The following is a 22,023-nucleotide window of genomic DNA, read 5'->3' on the forward strand; positions in this document are numbered from 1 at the left end:
TACCCCCTAACCATTTCAGATTTGTCGGGACCACCCCATCATTTCAACAGAGTCCCAACACACCGTGAATCCAGTTCTGGCACTTTTCTCCACTTATTTCCGGGTGCTGCGAATGCTCCCTCTGTGCCAATTTGCACCTCTCCCTGTTGGCTGCCTGGCACAATAGTTCACTGCAGAGCTGATGGAAGTCTCCTCAGTTTTAAAAGAAGGATAAGCCAGGGGGAAGGGATGTCCTCCTGGATCAGCTGTGTTGATCTGAGGTTTGTCATTAGCTTAATAAAAATAGAGAATTGCAAAGAGGGGACACAGTGACCTTGGGGAATCGGAATACAGGTAGCAAAAATTTACACTGTGTGGGGGGGGGGGGAAGGGTGTACCAGGATATGTGCTGGGGGGGGATGCTTTGGAGAGAAGAGAGCTTGTGCTAAAAGGGGGGCTTGGGTGGGTGCACTTGTACTAGAAGGGCAGAAATTATTTGTTTTTGGGGAGGGAGGATTTGTGTCGTGAGGGGCACTTTGGGTGGTAGCATGGTGTAGCATAAGGGGTTGCAGGGGTCACAATCACGACCCCGACCCTAGCTCCAGGGGACCCCTGCAGCCTCCCTGTCATATTATCATATCCTCCACAAAGTCCAGCTCCGATCTGTCTTAGGGCCCCACAGCCACGCTCCAGTACTGGGCTTCCACTTTGCCTTCTACAGTCCACACCCCTCTGTTCTCATTGGCTGGGTAGCAGCTGTGAGCCATTTCCTGAATGGTGAGCCATTTCTTGAATGGAGAGGTGCACGGGGTGAGAACAGCCCAGGATGGGGAAGTGTCTATGTTGTGTGCTGGCAACATGGAATGGTAACCGAGCTCAGTGAGTTAAGAGGAGGAGAGTGTTGTCCCGATGGGACCCCTGTCACTGGTGAGGTAAGACACTGCTCAGTGTCTCCTAGTCACCAGCTGGGGTTCTTTGTACTCCCCCTTAACAAATCCATTAACACCTCCTGAGGGGCCCCGGAGGAGCTCCAGGTTCCAGATTTTGTGTCACATGGCTTTGCCCCCCTAGATCTAAGTCCCCCCCCCCCCCAAAGCCTCCTGACCAGCCCCTCTTCCCTGGATGTGGAGCCTTTTTCCCATCACGACCCTCTATACTGCTCCTCCTCCAAGGTCAACTTTCGGGGCCCAGAAGCTTCTGGGTGGTATGATTTGGGTGGTAGGATTTGTGCTACAAGTGAGGAGTGTCAAAACCGTCTGATTTGTCCGCCGCAATGTCGCAGTCCCGATAAAAATCACAGATCGCCGCCATTACTAGTAAAAAAAATTCAATAATAATAAATAAGTAATTTTTCTTCTTCACTGATGTGTGCTGATGAGGCTGCACTGATGTGCACTTATTCACTGTGCTGATGAGTTGGCACTAATGGCCACTGAAAAGATGGCACTGAAGGACACTAAAGAGGAAGCACTAATTTGCAACACTGATGGGCACTGATATGCGACACTGATGGGCACTGATTGGCGACACTGATGGCCACTGATAGGCTGCACTGATCGGCACTGAAGGGCACTGATGAGGAGGCTCTAATATGCAACACTGATGGGCACTGATAGGTGCCACTGATTGGCGATACTGATGGGCATTGATAGTCTGCACTGATGAGGTGGCACTGATAAGGGGACACTGAATGGCACTGATAAGGAAGCAATAATATGCAACACTGATGGGCACTGATAGATGGCACTGATATTCGGCACTGATGGGCCGCACTGGTAAGGTGGCACTGATGGGCATTGATAAGATGGCACTGATAAGGAGGCAATAGTATGCATCACTGATGGGCATTGATAGGTGGCACTGATGGGTGCTGATAAGACAGCACTGAAGGGTACTAATGAGGAGGCACTAATATGCAACACTGACGGGCACTGATAGATGGCACTGATATTCTGCACTGATGGGCCCTGATAGGCTGCACTGGTGAGGTGGCACTGATAAGACAGCACTGAAGGGCACTGATAAGGAGGCAATAGTATGCAACACTGATAGGCTGCAGTGATGAGGTGATACTGATAAGACGGCACTAAAGGGCACTGATGAGGAGGCAATAATATGCAACACTGATGGGCACTGAAAGGCAGCACTGATTAGCCTCACTGCTAGGCACTGACTGGAATTACTGATGGGCACTATTGGGGCTGCACTGATAATCGGGGTACTAATAATTAGTGTCCTGATTATCTGTGCAGATCTCCCCTGTGAGGAAATGGAGCTGATTGGATCTCCTCTCACGCTGTCAGTGTGAGGAGAGGAAAGCCAATAATGGCATTTCCTTGTTTACATGTGATCAGCTGTGATTGGACACAGCTGATCACATGGGTAAAGAGCCACGTCATCGGCTCCTTACTGAGATCGGTGATGCGGCGTGTCCCATATAACGGCGTCGCAGAACGAGAGAGCCTCCTTCAGCCCCTCATTTTACAATACGGTGGGCGGGAGGCGGTTAAACTTGTGTGCAAGAAGGGCAAAAAAACAGCTCTGGCATCCAAAGCGTTACCCTACTAACACTTCACACTTCCCTGGTGCGGTCCTGCTGAGCAAAGTGCAGCTAACCTGTGAGTTGCTGAACTTTCCCATAGACTTTCTATGATGTCCAGCGGTTTCAGAAAGCGCACCAAAGATGCAGCAGTTTTGATGCACTTTCTGAATCCACACCAAAACCGCAGAACCTCGTAGGAGGGAAAGCGCAGCTAACCTGCATGAAAACTGCGGTCAGCTGTGATTTAGCAAAAGCACATCGAAGCGGCAGTGCGAATCCGCCATACAGGGGGACTAACCCTTTATGATTGCAACTCTTGTGTATTTTTTTTATTATTCTGTGCAAAGCAGTGTCTTTATCTCCCGGCGTACTGTGGCTGCCCTCGGCTGACAACGCTTTGCGCTCCGGTGTAGTGAGTTGACATAATCTGTTTGGAAGCGCCGGAGTCACGTGACCACGCCTAGGGGACCGAGTGACAACAGGTACCTTCACGGCTGTGACAGGTCACCTCCCCTGACACACAAATCACCTACAAAATGTAAGATTTCTTCGGCAACCTGAGTTCACAGCTACAGTCGCAGCCGCAAAACCCCCTCCTGTGCCAGATTTAATACCGACCCACTGTGCCATTCCCACGAGTAATAAAAAACCGCCACGCTTTTTATTGATATGAACACAGGTGCATGATTGTCTATGGAACCATGCACACAGCTGTATAAGTACACAGGAATAAAATAGAATTAGAAAACATTAGGTATGAGTGTAGTAATTGCAATTCCCACGTGCATGTATATACTGTTTCTCACAAAAGTAAGTACACCCATCACATTTTTGTAAATACTTTCTTCTATCTTTTCATGTGACAACACTGAAGAAATTACACTTTTAGGTAGATTCAGGTAGAGTAAGGCCGGCTTATCAGTAGATAAGCCGGCCTAACTCAGAATCTACCGCTGTATGTTTAAGCGTATGCTCAAACAGAGATACGCCTAAACATATCTAAGATACGACGGCTTGCGCCGTCATATCTTAGATTGCAATTTTTTGGATGGCCGCTAGGTGGCGCTTCCATTGCGGCCGGCGTAGATCATGTAAATGAGCTTCTACGTCGATTCACGAACGTACGCCCGGCCGCCGCAGTCGCTTTACGCCGTTTCCGTAAGGCCGCCGCGAGGTTCGAATTTTTTACGTCGTTTGCGTAAGTAGTCCGCGAATCGGGAGTTATGTCGTTTACGTCCACGTCGAAATCAATAGGCCCGTACGGCGTACTTAGGCGCAATGTGCACTGGGAAATGTAGGCGCATGCGCAGTAACAAAAAACATCAAAAACGTGAGGTCAAGCCTCATTACCATACAACACGCCCCCCTCCAACCAATTTGAATTAGGCGCCCTTACGTCCGCTCGTTTTAGGCTACTCCACCGTAAATTAGCAGGTAAGTAGATTGAGAATCATTACTAGCCTAGCTAATTTACAGCGGTGTAGCCTAAACAGGCTACGCTACGCCGCCCTAAAGTTAAACCAATGTACCTGAATCTACCTATTTGTATCTACAATGTTGTGTAGTGAGTGTACAGCTTGTATAACAGTGTAAATTTGCTGTCCCCTCAAAATAACTCAACACAGCCATTAATGTCTAAACCGCTGGCAACAAAAGTGAGTACACCCCTAAGTGAAAATCTCCAAATTGGGCCCAAAGTGTCATTATTTTGTGTGGCCGCCATTATTTTCCAGCACTGCCTTAACCCTCTTGGGCATGGAGTTCACCAGAGCTTCACAGGTTGCCACTGGAGTCCTCTTCCCCTCCTCCATGACGACATCACAGAGCTGGCTGAACTTGTGTTCCTCCACCCACAGATGGAGAATGCCCCACAGATGCGAATAAATCGCTTCCCTAACACTGACCCACCTCTCAGCCAATCAGGTGCACCGGTCTGGTTACCTGTCACCTGATTGACTGAAGTGACAGGCGTTGTGATTGGATGCCTATAAGGCGTCCAATCATAGTAGAAGAGGACGGGAGAAGACATCGAGGACTAGGAGGGAGCGTGGAGGACAGCGCCGTGACCCGAGACAGGTAAGTGCCGGGCGAGGGGGCACACTGACAGCATTTGATGGGGCACACTGGCGGCAATTGATGGGGCAAACTGGTGGCAAATGATGGGGCAAACTGGTGGCAATCGATGGGGCAAACTGGTGGCAATTGATGGGGCAAACTGGCGGCAATTGATGGGGCACACTGGCGGCAATTGATGGGGCACACTGGCAGCAATTGATGGGGCACACTGGCGGTAATTGATGGTTACAGTAGCTGCCTTTGGCACATTGGCGAAAATTTATGGGTACAGTGGCTGCGCTTGATGGGCACAGGTGGTGGCGATTGATGGGCACAGTGGCTGCGTTTGATGGCACAGTGGCAGTTTTTAATGGGCACAGTAGTGGAAATTTATGGGCACAGTGGCTGCGTTTGATGCCACAGTGGCTGCGCTTGATGGCACAGTGGCTGCGTTTAATGGGCACAGTGGTGGCAATTTATGGGCAAGTGGTTGCGTTTGATGGCACAGTGGCTGTGTTTGATGGGCACAGTGACTGCGTTTGAAGGGGCACAGTGGCTGCGTTTGATGGGCACAGTGACTGCGTTTGAAGGGGCACAGTGGCTGCAATTGATGTTTTTTTTTTTCAGTTTGTTTAACACACCTGCTCCCCATTCACACCTGAGACCTTGTAACACTAATGAGCCACATGACACCGGGGAGGGAAAATGGCTAATGGACCCAACTAGGACATTTTTAGCTGTGCACATTGTATCTTTTTGTGCGCATCTAAATGAAGCACTATAGTAAGCAGTGAGCCCATACACACAGCTGTGTCTTCATGTGCAAATGTGTGCTGTGTTTAGCAGTGTACAATACCACACATATCTGCATTCTGTACTTTAAACAATGTTAAAATCCAGACCTGCGAACAAAAAAATGATATAAAAGTAAATCAGAAATAATTTTCAGATAAATCCTGAAATGATGACTGTTGCCACCACTGTTTTGTTGTTCATTGTGTGAACAGTTGCTGGCTGCTAAGCAATCCCAGACTATTTTTTTTTTTTAATGATTGCGCTGAGGTTTATATGTAAATGGTAAAATCAATGAGTGCAATTAAAACCTAACAACAGCAGCTGAACACTGAGGGTCAAAATATCAAATCCCAACTACCAGTATTAAAAAGCAGTGCAGCGCAAGAAACACATAGAATCATAACTAAAATACATAAAAATACAGGAGAAGACAGAGATCATGGGGTAGATTCAGGTAGATTGGCGTAATTTTCTGCGGGCGTAGCGTATCTCAGATACGCTACGCCGCCGTAACTTGGTGAGGCAGGTTCTGTATTCACCAAGAACCTGCGCCCTAAGTTACGGCGGCGTAGCGTAAATCTGCCGGCGTAAGCGTGCCTAATTAAAATTGTGAAGAGGTGGGCGTGTTTTATGCAAATAAAACATGACCCCACGTAAATAACGTTTTTGACTAACGGCGCATGCACCGTCCGTGAACGTAACCCAGTGCGCATGCTCCAAATTAAGCCGCAAAAAGCTCTGCAGCAAGCAACTAAATCTCAGCATCAGCAGGCAGCTACCACTCCGTTCGCACATAGTGTCAGAGGCGCAGCGGCGTGGGAGGACTGTCTCTGTGTCCCTACTTCCGAAAAAATAAAGGGAAGCAAGCAAACATTCATTTATGGGCACTGGTAGGCTGCATTTGATGGGCGCTGGTGAGGCTGCATTTGATGGACACTGGTGAGGATGCATTTGATGGACACTGGTGAGGATGCATTTGATGAGCACTGGTGAGGATGCATTTGATGGACACTGGTGAGGCTGCATTGATGGGCGCTGGTGGGCTGCAAAATTAGGTTTTGCCTAGGGTGTCAAAAATCCTTGCACCAACACTGCCCACAGTTAGAAAGCACTCCCAGGGAACACATTTAACCCTTTGATCGCCCCTGATGTTACCCCTTCCCTAACAGTGTCATTAGAACAGTGACAGTGCATACTGTATTATTTAGCACTGATCACTGTAGTAGTGTCATAAAAAATCCATAAAAAATATCCCATAGTTTGTAGACACAATAACATTTGCGCAAACCAATCAATATACGCTTATTGCGGCTGTTTCAGGTCGCTTTGCAGGCACCCAGTGTGAAAGGGGCCTTTAAGCAGAAAGTTAAATATATATATATATATATATATATATATATTTTTTTTTTTTTTAATTGTCGCTCTATTTTTTTTATAGCGCAAAAAATAAATCCACAGAGGTAATCAAATACCACCAAAAGAAAGCTCTATTTGTGGGGAAAAAAAAGGACGCCAACTTTTTTGTGTACAGTGTCGCATGACCGCGCAATTGCCAGTTAAATTAACGCATTCCAGAGCTGAAGAGGTTAAAGAAAACTCATTCTTCCTGGTACCTATCAAATATTTTTGATTGTTGTCCCACAAGCAAGTCTTACAGACACATATAAACCGCAACTAAAAGACATAAAAATCACAAAGTTCATAGTAGGATAAATGACAAAGTGCACGAGCACCAGAGAGTATCCAGTCAGTGCTTGTATTGATAAGACATATCGTGATCATGTGACAACCTCCATGGGTGGTCATCCTAGCAGCTCACCTCAATGTATGGACCCCTGACATATCAGGTAGGTCACACAAGCATTTCCCTCACAAGGGTAGTAACGGCTGGATCACTGGATCTAATGACGCTGAAGAGGAGTATACACTGGTAATGAATGGATCACTTGCGCTCAGCATGTAAGCTCCGGTTCACAGGCACATGGAATGAAAGCGGCAGAATATAGTGCTCTCCGTTTGTGAAACTGATTTAGCCCAGGTTCACACTGAGCTGCGGGAATGAAGGCATGCAAGTTTAGCTGTGTTGGGAGGCATTACTGTGTTGAGAGGCCGCACTGAGGTTAGTTGAGAGACAGCACTGGGGTTAAGGAAAGGTAGCACTGTGTTAAGAAACAGAACCGGGTTAGTAAGAGGCACTATGTTGAGAGGCAGCACTGGGGTTAGTGAGAGGCAGCACTGGGGTTAGTGAGAGGCACTGTGTTGAGAGGTAGCACTGGGGTTAGTGAGAGGCACTGTATTGAGAGATAGTACTGGTGGATAGTGAGGGGGTAGCACTGTGTTAAGAAACAGAACCGGGTTAGTTAGAAGCACTGTGTTAAGAGGCAGCACTGGGGTTAGTGAGAGGCACTGTGTTGAGAGGTAGCACTGGGGTTAGTGAGAGGCACTGTATTGAGAGATAGTACTGGTGGATAGTGAGGGGGTAGCACTGTGTTAAGAAACAGAACCGGGTTAGCGAGAAGCACTGTGTTAAGAGGCAGCACTGGGGTAAGTGAGAGGCACTGTGTTGAGAGGTAGCACTGGGGTTAGTGAGAGGCACTGTGTTGAGAGGTAGCACTGGGGTTAGTGAGAGGCACTGCATTGAGAGATAGTACTGGTGGATAGTGAGGGGGTAGCAATGTGTTGAGATGCAGTCCTGCGGTTAGTGAGAGGTAGCACTGTGTTGAGAGACAGCACCAGAGTTAGAGAGAGGCAGCACCGGGGTTAGTGAGAGGTAGCACTGTGTTGAGAGGCAGCACCGGGGTTAGTGAGAGGTAGAACTGTGTTAAGAGGTAGCACTGGGTTAGTGAGAGTTAGCACTGTGTTCAGAGGTAGCACTGGGGTTAGTGAGAGGTAGCACTGTGTTGAAAAGTAGCACCAGGGTTAGTGAGAGATAGCACTGTGTTCAGAGGTAGCACTGGGGTTAGTGAGAGGTAGCACTGTGTTGAAAAGCAGCACCAGGGTTAGTGAGAGATAGCACTGTGTTCAGAGGTAGCACTGGGGTTAGTGAGAGGTAGCAATGTGTTGAGAGGTAGTAGTGGGATTAGTGAGAGGTAGCACTGTGTTGAGAGGTAGCACTGGGGTTAGTGAGAGGTAGCACTGTGTTCAGAGGTAGCACTGGGGTTAGTGAGAGGTAGCACTGTGTTGTAAAGCAGCACCGGGGTTAGTGAGAGATAGCACTGTGTTGAGAGGCAGCACTGGGGTAAATGAGAGATAGCACTGAGTTGGGAGCCAGCACCAGGGGTTAGTGAGAGGTAGCACTGTGTTGAGCGGTAACATTTTGTTGAGAGGTAGCACTGGGGTTAGTGAGGTAAATTTCCGCCAGCAAAAGATTGAGAACAGGTTCTCAATTTTTCCAATTTGATGCATGCTTGGAAGCATTGAACTTCATTTTCTCGGCTCGTTGTAGTGTTGTATGTCACTGGCCCAGATTCAGGTACATTTGCGCGATATTTGCGGGGGAGCAGGGCAACGATTTTGCCCTGCGCCCCCGCAAATATTTTGCGCTGCCCTCGATTCACGGAGCAGTTGCAATGGGGGCGGGAATCATTTAAATTAGGCGCTCTCCCGCGCCGAGCGTACAGCGCATGCTCCGTCGGGAAACTTTCCCGACGTGCATTGCGGCAAATGACGTCGCAAGGACGTCATTTGCTTCAAAGTGAACATGAATGGCGTCCAGCACCATTCACGAATCACTTACGCAAACGACGTGAAATTCAAATTTCACGTCGCGGGAGCGGCAGCTATACTTTAGCATTGGCTGCCCCTACTATTAGAAGGGGCAGCCTTGCGCTAAAGTTGCCGTACGGAAACTCCGTACCTGGCTTGCGCAGGGCCCGCGCAAGTTTGTGAATCAGTGGTAGTATGCAATTTGCATACTACACGCTGATCACAATGGGAGCGGCCCACGCAAAAATGCAGCCTAAAATCTGCGAGGCATAAGAGCCGTATGCCGCGCAGATTTTAGCCTGCAGTCGGTGTAACGAGGTTCCTGAATCAGGAGCATTCGTTACACCGGAGCAAGTAAGCAATTGCGCCGTGTAACCTATGGTTACACAGGCGCAATTGCTTCTTGAATCTGGGCCACTGCGTTCTTGGCGGTCGAAAGCTCAGAGAACTTTTCTGTGACCGTGTGTATGCAAGCCCATCGGAAAAAACATCCAAGGTTTTCCTGTCATTGAGTACAGGGTGAGTACTGTCAGTCATAGAGAGTGTTGAGAGTGAGTACTGTCAGTGAGTACACTGAGTAGAGAGTGAGTACTGTCAGTGAGTACAGTAAGTATAGAGTGAGTACTGTCAGTGAGTACAGTAAGTAGAGAGTGAGTACAGTGAGTAGAGAGTGAGTACTGTCAGTGAGTAGAGAGTGAGTACTGTCAGTGAGTAGAGAGTGTAAAGACTGAGTACTGTCAGTGAGTAGAGAGTGAGTACAGTGAGTAGAGGGTGAGTACTGACAGTGAGTACAGTGAGTAGAGAGTGAGTACAGTTATCAGTGAGTAGAGAGTGAGTACTGTCAGTGAGTAGAAAGTGAGTACTGTCAGTGAGTAGAGAGTGAGTACAGTGAGTAGAGGGTGAGTACTGACAGTGAGTACAGTGAGTAGAGAGTGAGTACAGTTATCAGTGAGTAGAGAGTGAGTACTGTCAGTGAGTACAGTAAGTAGAGAGTGAGTACTGTCAGTGAGTACAGTAAGTAGAGAGTGAGTACTGTCAGTGAGTACAGTGAGTAGAGAGTGAGTACTGTCATTGAGTACAGTGAGTACTGTCAGTGAGTACACTAAGTAGAGAGTGAGTACTGTCAGTGAGTACAGTAAGTAGAGAGTGAGTACTGTCAGTGAGTGGAGAGTGTAGAGAGTGAGTACTGTCAGTGAGTAGAGAGTGAGTACTGTCAGTGAGTAGAGAGTGTAGAGAGTGAGTACTGTCAGTGAGTAGAGAGTGAGTACTGTCAGTGAGTAGAGAGTGAGTACTGTCAGTGAGTAGAGAGTGTAGAGAGTGAGTACTGTCAGTGAGTAGAGAGTGTAGAGAGTGAGTACTGTCAGTGAGTAGAGAGTGAGTACTGTCAGTGAGTAGAGAGTGTAGAGACTGAGTACAGTGAGTAGAGGGTGAGTACAGTGAGTAGAGAGGGGGTACAGTTATCAGTGAGTAGAGAGTGAGTACTGTCAGTGAGTAGAGAGTGAGTACTGTCAGTGAGTAGAGAGTGTAGAGAGTGAGTACTGTCAGTGAGTAGAGAGTGAGTACCGTCAGTGAGTAGAGAGTGTAGAGAGTGAGTACTGTCAGTGAGTAGAGAGTGAGTACCGTCAGTGAGTAGAGAGTGTAGAGAGTGAGTACTGTCAGTGAGTAGAGAGTGAGTACCGTCAGTGAGTAGAGAGTGTAGAGAGTGAGTACTGTCAGTGAGTAGAGAGTGTAGAGAGTGAGTACTGTCAGTGAGTAGAGAGTGTAGAGAGTGAGTACTGTCAGTGAGTAGAGAGTGAGTACTGTCAGTGAGTAGAGAGTGTAGAGACTGAGTACAGTGAGTAGAGGGTGAGTACAGTGAGTAGAGAGGGGGTACAGTTATCAGTGAGTAGAGAGTGTAGAGACTGAGTACAGTGAGTAGAGAGTGAGTACAGTTATCAGTGAGTAGAGAGTGAGTATTGTCAGTGAGTACAGTTATCAGTGAGTAGAGAGTGAGTACTGTCAGTGAGTAGAGACTGAGTACAGTTATCAGTGAGTAGAGAGTGAGTACAGTTATCAGTGAGTAGAGAGTGAGTACAGTTATCAGTGAGTAGAGAGTGAGTACTGTCAGTGAGTAGAGAGTGTAGAGACTGAGTACAGAGAGTAGAGAGTGTAGAGACTGTGTACAGTGAGTACAGTGAGTAGAGAGTGAGTACAGTTATCAGTGAGTAGAGAGTGAGTACAGTTATCAGTGAGTAGAGAGTGAGTACAGTTATCAGTGAGTAGAGAGTGAGTACAGTTATCAGTGAGTAGAGAGTGAGTACAGTTATCAGTGAGTAGAGAGTGAGTACAGTTATCAGTGAGTAGAGAGTGAGTACTGTCAGTGAGTAGAGAGTGTAGAGACTGAGTAGAGAGTGTAGAGACTGTGTACAGTGAGTAGAGAGTGAGTACAGTTATCAGTGAGTAGAGAGTGAGTACAGTTATCAGTGAGTAGAGAGTGAGTACTGTCAGTGAGTAGAGAGTGTAGAGACTGAGTACAGAGAGTAGAGAGTGTAGAGACTGTGTACAGTGAGTACAGTGAGTAGAGAGTGAGTACAGTTATCAGTGAGTAGAGAGTGAGTACAGTTATCAGTGAGTAGAGAGTGAGTACTGTCAGTGAGTAGAGAGTGTAGAGACTGAGTAGAGAGTGTAGAGACTGTGTACAGTGAGTACAGTGAGTAGAGAGTGAGTACAGTTATCAGTGAGTAGAGAGTGAGTACAGTTATCAGTGAGTAGAGAGTGAGTACAGTTATCAGTGAGTAGAGAGTGAGTACAGTTATCAGTGAGTAGAGAGTGAGTACAGTTATCAGTGAGTAGAGAGTGAGTACTGTCAGTGAGTAGAGAGTGTAGAGACTGAGTACAGTGAGTAGAGGGTGAGTACAGTTATCAGTGAGTAGAGAGTGAGTACTGTCAGTGAGTGAGTACTGTCGGTGGTGGGAGGGATCCTCCATGCAGTCCTCCTCCTCCTCCCCCCTCTCCGGGGAGACGAGTCTGGCTTCCACAAAGCTGAATGATCTTCTCTGGCTCCTCCATTCACTGGCAGTCTCCTCCCTGATGCTGGAGGCCGGAGCACATAGCAGAGATGTATGGTAAGAGCTTCTCACCCTCCTGTCTCTATGTATGTATGAATGTATGGGGAGGGAGGGAGTCATGCATGGGGTGTGTTGTTCTGTGTACACCGAGTGCAGCGCCGTGCACCATTGTATGGAGAGAATGCAGCACATTCTCTGCTGAAGAGCCAGCACTGGGCAGCATTGTCACTAGGACATACAGTGTGTCTTATAGTACTGTATACAGGGGTGGCACAGCATTGTGCTGAGTGGACAGTGGGGGGTGCACAGCGTGGGATGTATAGTACATTACACAGGGGGTGCACAGTGTGGGGTGTATAGTACTGTACACAGGGATTGTCCAATGTTGTGCTGAGTGGACAGCGAGGGGTGCACAGTACTGTACACAGGGGTAGTCCAGTATAGTGGGGGGTGCACACAGTATGGGGTGTAAAGTACTATATACAGGGGTAGCCCAGTATTACGCTGGGTGAGCAGCGAGGGGTGAACAGTGTGGGGTGTATAGTACTATATACAGTGGGGTGCACAGTGTGGGGTGTATAGTACTATATACAGGGGGGTGCACAGTGTGGGGTGTATAGTATTGTATACAGTGGGGTGCACAGTGTGGGGTGTATAGTATTGTACACAGGGGGTGTACAGTGTGGAGTGTATAATACTGTACACAGGGGGTGCACAAAGTGGGGTGTATAGTACTATATACAGTGGGGTGCACAGTGTGGGGTTTATAGTACTTAACTCAGTGGGGTGTAGAGTACTGTATACAGGGGGGTGCACAGTGTGGGGTGTATTGTACACTGTGGGGTGCACAGTGTGGAGTGTATAGTACTGTATACAGTGGGGTGCACAGTGTGGGGTGTATAGTATTGTATACAGTGGGGGGCACAGTGTGGGGTGTATAGTACTGTATACAGTGGGGTGCACAGTGTGGGGTGTATAGTATTGTATACAGTGGGGTGCACAGTGTGGAGTGTATAGTACTGTATACAGTGGGGTGCACAGTGTGGAGTGTATAGTACTGTATACAGTGGGGTGCACAGTGTGGAGTGTATAGTACTGTATACAGTGGGGTGCACAGTGTGGGGTGTATAGTATCGTATACAGTGGGGTGCACAGTGTGGGGTGTATAGTATTGTATACAGGGGGGTGCACAGTGTGGGGTGTATAGTATTGTATACAGTGGGGTGCACAGTGTGGAGTGTATAGTATTGTATACAGGGGGGTGTACGGTGTGGGGTGTATAGTATTGTATATAGGGGGTGCACAGTGTGGGGTGTATAGTATTGTATACAGGGGGGTGCACAGTGTGGAGTTTATAGTAGGGTTGTCCAGATACCAGTATCGGTATCGGGACCGATACTGAGTATTTGCGCTAGTACTCGTACTCGCGCAAATACTCCCGATACCAAAATAGAATACTTTTTTTTTTTTTTGTGACATCGAACACAAATTGGATGGCACTGATAGGTGGCACTGGCATTGATTGAATGGCACTCACAAATGGATGGCACTGATAGGTGGCACTGGCATTGATTGGGTGGCACTGATGAGATGCACTAATAAGCTGCCTCCCTGCACTGATGCACTAATGGGCACTGATCTGCACTGATAGGTGGCACTGGCTAGCTGCACTTTTGGGCACTGGCACCGATGAGCTGCACTGACAGTGATCACTCCTTCAATGATATGTAGTTTTCCAGTACCGTATGCTAAAAAACAGCCCCACACCATGATGTACCAGTTCTTCATAATTCTAAAGAAAATATCTTTGGTCTGTATTGTGGTTTGAAAACGGTCACATGACATTAAAAAAAAGTATCGGTATTCGGTATCGGCGACTACTTGAAAAAAAGTATCGGTACTTGTACTCGGTCCTAAAAAAGTGGTATCGGGACAACCCTAGTTTATAGTATTGTATACAGTGGGGTGCACAGTGTGGGGTGTATAGTATCGTATACAGTGGGGTTCACAGTGTGGGGTGTATAGTATTGCATACAGTGGAGTGCACAGTGTGGGGTGTATAGTATTGAACACTGTGGGGTGCACAGTGTGGGGTGTATAGTATTGTATACAGTGGGGTGCACAGTGCGGGGTGTATAGTATTGTATACAGTGGGGTGCACCGTATTGTATACAGGGGGGTGTACGGTGTGGGGTGTATAGTATTGTATACAGTGGGGTGTATAGTATTGTATACAGGGGGGTGTACAGTGTGGGGTGTATAGTATTGTATACAGGGGGTGCACAGTGTGGGGTGTATAGTATTGTACACAGGGGGGTGCACAGTGTGGGGTGTATAGTATTGTATACAGTGGGGTTCACAGTGTGGGGTGTATAGTATTGCATACAGTGGAGTGCACAGTGTGGGGTGTATAGTATTGAACACTGTGGGGTGCACAGTGTGGGGTGTATAGTATTGTATACAGTGGGGTGCACAGTGCGGGGTGTATAGTATTATATACAGTGGGGTGCACCGTATTGTATACAGGGGGGTGTACGGTGTGGGGTGTATAGTATTGTATACAGTGGGGTGCACAGTGTGGGGTGTATAGTATTGTATACAGTGGGGTGTATAGTATTGTATACAGGGGGGTGTACAGTGTGGGGTGTATAGTATTGTATACAGGGGGTGCACAGTGTGGGGTGTATAGTATTGTATACAGGGGGTGCACAGTGTGGGGTGTATAGTATTGTATACAGTGGGGTGCACAGTGTGGGGTGTATAGTATTGTATACAGTGGGGTGCACAGTGTGGGGTGTATAGTATTGTATACAGTGGGGTGCACAGTGTGGAGTGTATAGTATTGTATACAGTGGGGTGCACAGTGTGGGGTGTATAGTATTGTATACAGTGGGGTGTATAGTATTGTATACAGGGGGGTGTACAGTGTGGGGTGTATAGTATTGTATACAGGGGGTGCACAGTGTGGGGTGTATAGTATTGTATACAGTGGGGTGCACAGTGTGGGGTGTATAGTATTGTATACAGTGGGGTGCACAGTGTGGGGTGTATAGTATTGTATACAGTGGGGTGCACAGTGTGGGGTGTATAGTATTGTATACAGGGGGGTGCACAGTGTGGAGTGTATAGTATTGTATACAGTGGGGTGCACAGTGTGGAGTGTATAGTATTGTATACAGTGGGGTGCACAGTGTGGGGTGTATAGTATTGTATACAGTGGGGTGCACAGTGTGGGGTGTATAGTATTGTATACAGTGGGGTGCACAGTGTGGGGTGTATAGTATTGTATACAGTGGGGTGCACAGTGTGGGGTGTATAGTATTGTATACAGGGGGTGCACAGTGTGGGGTGTATAGTATTGTATACAGTGGGGTGCACAGTGTGGGGTGTATAGTATTGTATACAGTGGGGTGCACAGTGTTGGGTGTATAGTATTGTATACAGTGGGGTGTATAGTATTGTATACAGTGGGGTGTGCAGTGTGGGGTGTATATTATTGTATACAGTGGGGTGCACAGTGTGGGGTGTATGGTATTGTATACAGTGGGGTGCCCAGTGTGGGGTGTATAGTATTGTACTATGTGTGTTGTGCCATGGTGGTAAAGACACCAACAGATGGGCAGCAGAACATGCAGAGTTTGGTATATACAGGGGTAGACCAGTATTACGCTGGGTGAGCAGCGAGGGGTGAACAGTGTGGGGTGTATAGTACTATATACAGGGGGGTGCACAGTGTGGGGTGTATAGTATTGTACACAGGGGGTGTACAGTGTGGAGTGTATAGTACTGTACACAGGGGGTGCACAAAGTGGGGTGTATAGTACTATATACAGTGGGGTGCACAGTGTGGGGTTTATAGTACTTAACACAGTGGGGTGTAGAGTACTGTATACAGGGGGGTGCACAGTGTCTGCGTTCTTAACTGTTGGAATTTGGTGTGACCGTGTGTATACAAGACAAGTTTGAGCCAAGATTCAGTCGGAAAAAAATTCACGGTTTTCTTGACGGATTTTCGATCGCGTGTACGCGGCATAACTCTTTGTCTTTTTCCTGGGCTAGCAGATGTTCCAAGTCTCTTAGGCCTCGTACAGACGAGCAGACATGTCCGATGAAAACGGTCCGCGGACCGTTTTCATCGGACATGTCTGCTGGGTGAATTTGGTCTGATGTGTGTACACACCATCAGACCAAATTCCCAGCGGACAGAGAACGTGGTGACGTAGACGACACCGACGTTCTCTGACGCGGAAGGTCAATGCTTCCACGCATGCGTCGAATCAATTTGACGCATGCGCGGGATTTCGGGCCAGCGGACATGTCCGATGAGTCATACTGACCATCGGACATGTCCGACGGACATGGTTCCAGCGGACAAGTTTCTTAGCATGCTAAGAAACTTTTGTCCGCTGGAAACCTGTCCGCTCTGCCAGGAATCCGGTCCGCTAGGCCCTACACACGGTCGGACATGTCCGCGGACCAGTTTCGGCAGACATGTTCGGTCGTGTGTACGAGGCCTTATTCGGTCTACTTCAATATTCCCAAGCTGCAAGGGAGGGCAAGCTTGTCGATGTCCAATGTCGGGGGATTTACGTATGCGCCGCGCCAAGGAAATTATGGAGTACATATTTTGGCTGATTTCAGTGGCCCGGGGATCATGGCAAGGAGGAGTATTTCTGGTGTAGGTTGGAGGGTTGTCGCCATCAGCCTGCAGAACAAGTCAAATAGCATTTGGCAGAACTTTTTGACCGGAGGGCAGTCCCACCAAATGTGAAGCATAGTTCCACTACAACCCAAACATCTCCAAAGGAGGGTAATAGAAGAGATATTTACCACAACTAGCTGACTGTATTGATTGTGGACCACATCCCTGGTACCTAGAGGAAAAACAGATTCCTCAAATTGGGACTTTAAATGGACCATAAACAGTGATTATAAAAATATGTTAGAAGGCTGGCTGCAAGCAGTCTAAGAGTACTTAATACTCCTTCCCTGTCAGGTGCTGTGTCTGCGTCTTTCAGGGTTCCCACCCGTTCCCCCAGCCTTCATACATACTCATTGTACATCTTCCTTATTCTTACATTGAGGGTATGCCCTATTCTCAGGCATACCGACCAGCAGGCCAAAGGCACACCTCAGGCCTTGGTTATTAGGGTTATCGCATTCCTTACTCGAAGACTCTGACTACAAACACATTTTTTGAACATAAATACCAATTGTAATGAAACGTCCCGCTCTCCGCTTCAGTGCTTTTCTTCATATACCACTTCCTCCCAGTCTGAATATAGAAGTCAGATATTCCAACCGATATATCAACAACAAACAAGACCATACTCGTTTGTTTGCTGAACATGGACTGTTTATTAGAACCAGAATACAAGTCTTATATACAGTTAAAGAGAAGGAGGTTTCCCCTCCTGCTCATATTACTCTAACAATACACCTGTAACCAGAAACATAAATTAACCACTTAAGCCCCGGACCAATATGCAGCCTAAAGACCCAAGGTGTTTTTACAGTTCGGGACTGCGTCGCTTTAACAGACAATTGCGCGGTCGTGCGACGTGGCTCCCAAACAAAATTGGCGTCCTTTTTTCCCCACAAATAGAGCTTTCTTTTGGTGGTATTTGATCACATCTGCGGTTTTTAGTTTTTGCGCTATAAACAAAAATAGAGCGACAATTTTGAAAAAAAAGCAATATTTTTTACTTTTTGCTATAATAAATATCCCCCAAAAACATATATAAAAACATTTTTTTTCCTCAGTTTAGGCCGATACGTATTCTTCTACCTATTTTTAGTAAAAAAAATCGCAATAAGCGTTTATCGATTGGTTTGCGCAAAATTTATAGTGTTTACAAAATAGGGGATAGTTTTATTGCATTTTTATTATTTTTTTTTTTTTTACTACTAATGGCGGCGATCAGCAATTTTTTTCGTGACTGCGACATTATGGCGGACACTTCGGACAATTTTGACACATTTTTGGGACCATTGTCATTTTCACAGCAAAAAATGCATTTAAATTGCATTCTTTATTGTGAAAATGACAGTTGCAGTTTGGGAGTTAACCACAGGTGGCGCTGTAGGAGTTAGGGTGCACCTAGTATGTGTTTACAACTGTTTGGGGGTGTGGCTGTAGGAATGACGTCATCGATCGTGTCTTCCCTATAAAGGGAATGACGCGATCGATGCGCCGCCATAGTGAAGGACGGGGAAGCCGTGTTTACACACGGCTCACCCCGTTCTTCAGCTCCGGGGAGCGATCGCGACGGAGCGGCTATAAACAAATAGCCGCGCCGTGGTCCCGGATCGCTCCCCGAGCGGACCCGACCTCCGCATGTAGAGGGGGGGGGCCCGATCGGACCCCCCACCCGCTAATAGGCGAGGACGTACGTGTACGCCCATGTGCCTGTACGTGCCATATTGTGGACGTACATGTACATGCGGGGGTCGGGAACTGGTTAACTTGAGCTAATTAACTAATCCCTTAAAGCAGCCAACGTGACTCTGTGCCCTTTTGAGCATTGTTATGATTAATCAGGATTTCACTACAGGTCAGACTTGTTGTCACCGATCTTCACACAGTAGATTATACATTATCATAAGTATAAACACAGGACACCTTCACACAATAGCAGGAGCTGCAGAAGAAGTTGGCCCGTCTCCTACATTGTACAGAGGCCAATGTGATCAGCTCTCTCAACTAACATGTTGAGTTTAGAATCAAACAAACCAAGAATAGTCTTTACATATATCCTGGGAGATATTGTGGATAAATATTACTGTCCCATTTTAAGTAATCCAAGATATATTTTCTCAGTCACCCTGTGCCAGGATGGCACCTTGTGGCTTAGACATAAGAGGTGACTGGGGAGCTGAGACAAGGGTTTCCCAACCTTTCCAAGGGATTCTGGGTTCCACAGGCCCTCCCGTCACACCAATCAACAACATCAGAGTGTGAATAAAAACCAGGGCCTATACGCGGTCTACGCAAGCTGCGTAGGGCCCCCGAGCTGTGCGTAGGGCCCCGCTTCTCCTTCAGTTTTTTATTATAGCAAAAACAAAAGCCACCGCGCCGCTGCTGGCCGAGGGTCCGCCCAATGAAACATGACTCGCTACTGTCAGTCAGCCAGGTGACGTGACATTGCGTGAGTCCGTGACGGCCGCTAGCGCGGTTGTTTATGGGAGTTGTAGTCCACAGCGGCGTGCTCAAGCTCCCTGCTCCCGGGGGTGGAGAAGTCAGTCTGATGAGAAGAGCGCAGCAGAGCAAAGCCTGCCTCAGTGCTACAACTCAGTCTCATCGCGGTGGTCGGATATTTCATGGGTTGGGGGTCAGCCTAAAGAAGGAAAACATCAAAACATCATCTTTCACATTATACAAAAAAATTGGGCTAATGTTACTGTTTAGTTTTTTTTATTCACGAAAGTGTCTTTTTCCCAAAAAGTTGCGTTTAAAACACCGCTGCACAAATATAAGACATAAGATATTGCAACAATCGCCATTTTATTCTCTAGATATCTGCTAAAAAAATTACGGCTAGAGAAGCCATATTGATGTTATGGAACAGCGTGGCTGTTTGTATCTGCCGGGTGGAACAGAGGAGGGGGTTGAAACATTTTGGCCCGGATTCACAAAGACTTACGCCGACGTATCTACTGATACGCCGTCGTAAGTCCAAATGTGCGCCGTCGTATCTATGCGCTGATTCTCTAAATCAGATACGCCTGAATTGTGGCAAGATACGACCGACGTAAGTCTCCTACGCCATCGTATCTTGGGTGCATATTTACGCTGGCCGCAAGGGGCGCTTTCGTTGATTTACGAGTGGAATATGTAAATTACCTAGATACGCCGATTCACGAACATACTTGCGCCCGTCACAGTAAGCTACGCCGTTTACGTAAGGCGTACGTCCGGCGTAAAGATAAAACACCTCTATAGGTGGCGCAACCCATGCAAGGTATTGAAGATGGAACAGCCGTCGTATTTTACGTCGTTTACGTAAGTCGTACGTGAATGTGGCTGGGCGTAGGTTACGTTCACGTCGTTGCCATTGAGCCGTCGTATTTTAGGTCGTAAATTCGACGTGATTCTGAGCATGCGCACGCATGCGCTGTTCGTTCGGGAAGTCATTTACATGGGGTCACGGCTAATTTTAATACAACACGCCCCCTACCTTCATAATTTAAATTAGGTGGGCCTACGCCGGCCCATTTACGCTACGCCGACGTAACTTAGGGATCAAGTGCCTTGGTAAACACTGGCCTTGCCTCTCTATTTTACGTCGGCGTAGCGCAAATGAGCTGCGCTACTCCCACTCAAATTTACGCCGCTCTACCTGAATTTGGCTATTCATGTTTGCAGGTCATCTGTATCATCTCACAACCCATTTAAATCCCTTCTCTTGGGTTGAGGTTGCAGGAGAGCTTATATGTTAGTATGAACATTTTTATGTTCGTGAGATAGAGTGTCGTAGTTCCGATTCCCAGGTCTGCGTATATGGTAGAAGGTCAGGAGAAGAGATGTTAAGTAGCATAGAATAACGTATAGAGATTACATGGGTCGGGGGTCAGCCTAAAGAAGGAAAACATCAAAACCTGATGGTTCAGATAAGATAGCAGACAGAGAGTGAAAACTGTGAATGTATGATAAAACTTGTCGCCTTTGAAGCAAATGTGTTGGGGAGTGAGGAAGCGAACAGGAGGGGGAATCGGTCATCAGGGATAGTGTGGAGGACGTGGGCAAGTCTCATTTGTTCATCTTTACCTCAGAGCCCGAATTCTGACCCATGCACAGCAGGCGGGAATGCCGGCGACCCAGAGAAGGGAGTCATGGGTCCCACCCGTTTGGATACATAACCGGACAAGATCATCCGCTCCCACATTTTAATTGTTTGACGGGTAAGGTCCACCAGCAGTGATGGATCCTTACAACAATCCGCAGGAGTCCAAAAAGGAGCACAAAGTTCTATTGAGTTTATGTGGCCTTCTGATTGCTGCATATTTGTTTCCTGCATTGTTCCAGTGTTCTAAAAGGTCTCTATAGTGTTTGGAAGACATGCAGTGCCAGCACAGGATAGGTCAGTGTGTTACCTACAGGGGCCCCCATGTCAGTGTGTTATTACTCGCTATTATATTGTCTGTGGATATTAGGTCACTGTGTTACCCAGAGGGCCCCCGTGTCACAGAGTCACCGTTGGCTATTACATTGTCTGTGGATATTAGGTCACTGTGTTACCCAGAGGGGCCCCGTGTCACAGAGTCACCGTTGGCTATTACATTGCCTGTGGATATTAAGTCACTGTGTTACCCAGAGGGGCCCTGTGTCATTGAGTCACCGTTGGCTATTACATTGCCTGTGGATATTAAGTCACTGTGTTACCCACAGGGGCCCCGTGTCATTGAGTCACCGTTGGCTATTACATTGCCTGTGGATATTAAGTCACTGTGTTACCCAGAGGGGCCCTGTGTCATTGAGTCACCATTGGCTATTACATTGTCTGTGGATATTAGGTCACTGTGTTACCCAGAGGGGCCCCCGTGTCATTGGGTCACTGTTGGCTATTACATTATCTGTGGATTTTAAGTCACTGTGTTACCCAGAGGGGCCCTGTGTCATTGAGTCACTGCTGGCTATTACATTGTCTGTGGATAATAGGTTGCCCTGCTGGACTGGTATGCATGCTCTCATACTAACACATTGACCTGAGAAAACGATTATCAGCAGAATTGTGTTTACAAGGGAATCCGGGTCATTATGTCATCTCCTTATGTGTTTGAATTATCTATACGACACAGTAAGGGCCCTTTCACACGGGGCGGATCAGTAATGATCCACCTCCGTGTGTCCGTCAGCTCAGCGGGGATCCTCCGTAAAATCCCAGCTGAGCCGTCGGCTGA

General features: G+C 47.4%; 1 protein-coding gene across 2 annotated transcripts in view; it reads left to right on the forward strand.

The window, feature by feature from the left end:
• The window catches only part of EFR3B (EFR3 homolog B), a 352,965-nt gene that overhangs the window by 78,909 nt on the left and 252,033 nt on the right, over positions 1–22,023 (forward strand). The window contains exon 1 of one of the 2 annotated variants that reach the window (XM_040348134.1): positions 12,076–12,180. The exons of the other annotated variant lie outside the window; for it this stretch is intronic. Within the exon in view, the coding sequence (XP_040204068.1) occupies positions 12,174–12,180 (7 nt within the window). The 5' untranslated portion in view covers positions 12,076–12,173. Of the gene's footprint in view, positions 1–12,075; positions 12,181–22,023 lie in introns of those variants that run through there. 2 annotated transcript variants of the gene reach the window in all.

Source organism: Rana temporaria, chromosome 4 (genome assembly GCF_905171775.1).
Source record: "Rana temporaria chromosome 4, aRanTem1.1, whole genome shotgun sequence".
Classification (NCBI taxonomy): domain Eukaryota; kingdom Metazoa; phylum Chordata; class Amphibia; order Anura; family Ranidae; genus Rana; species Rana temporaria.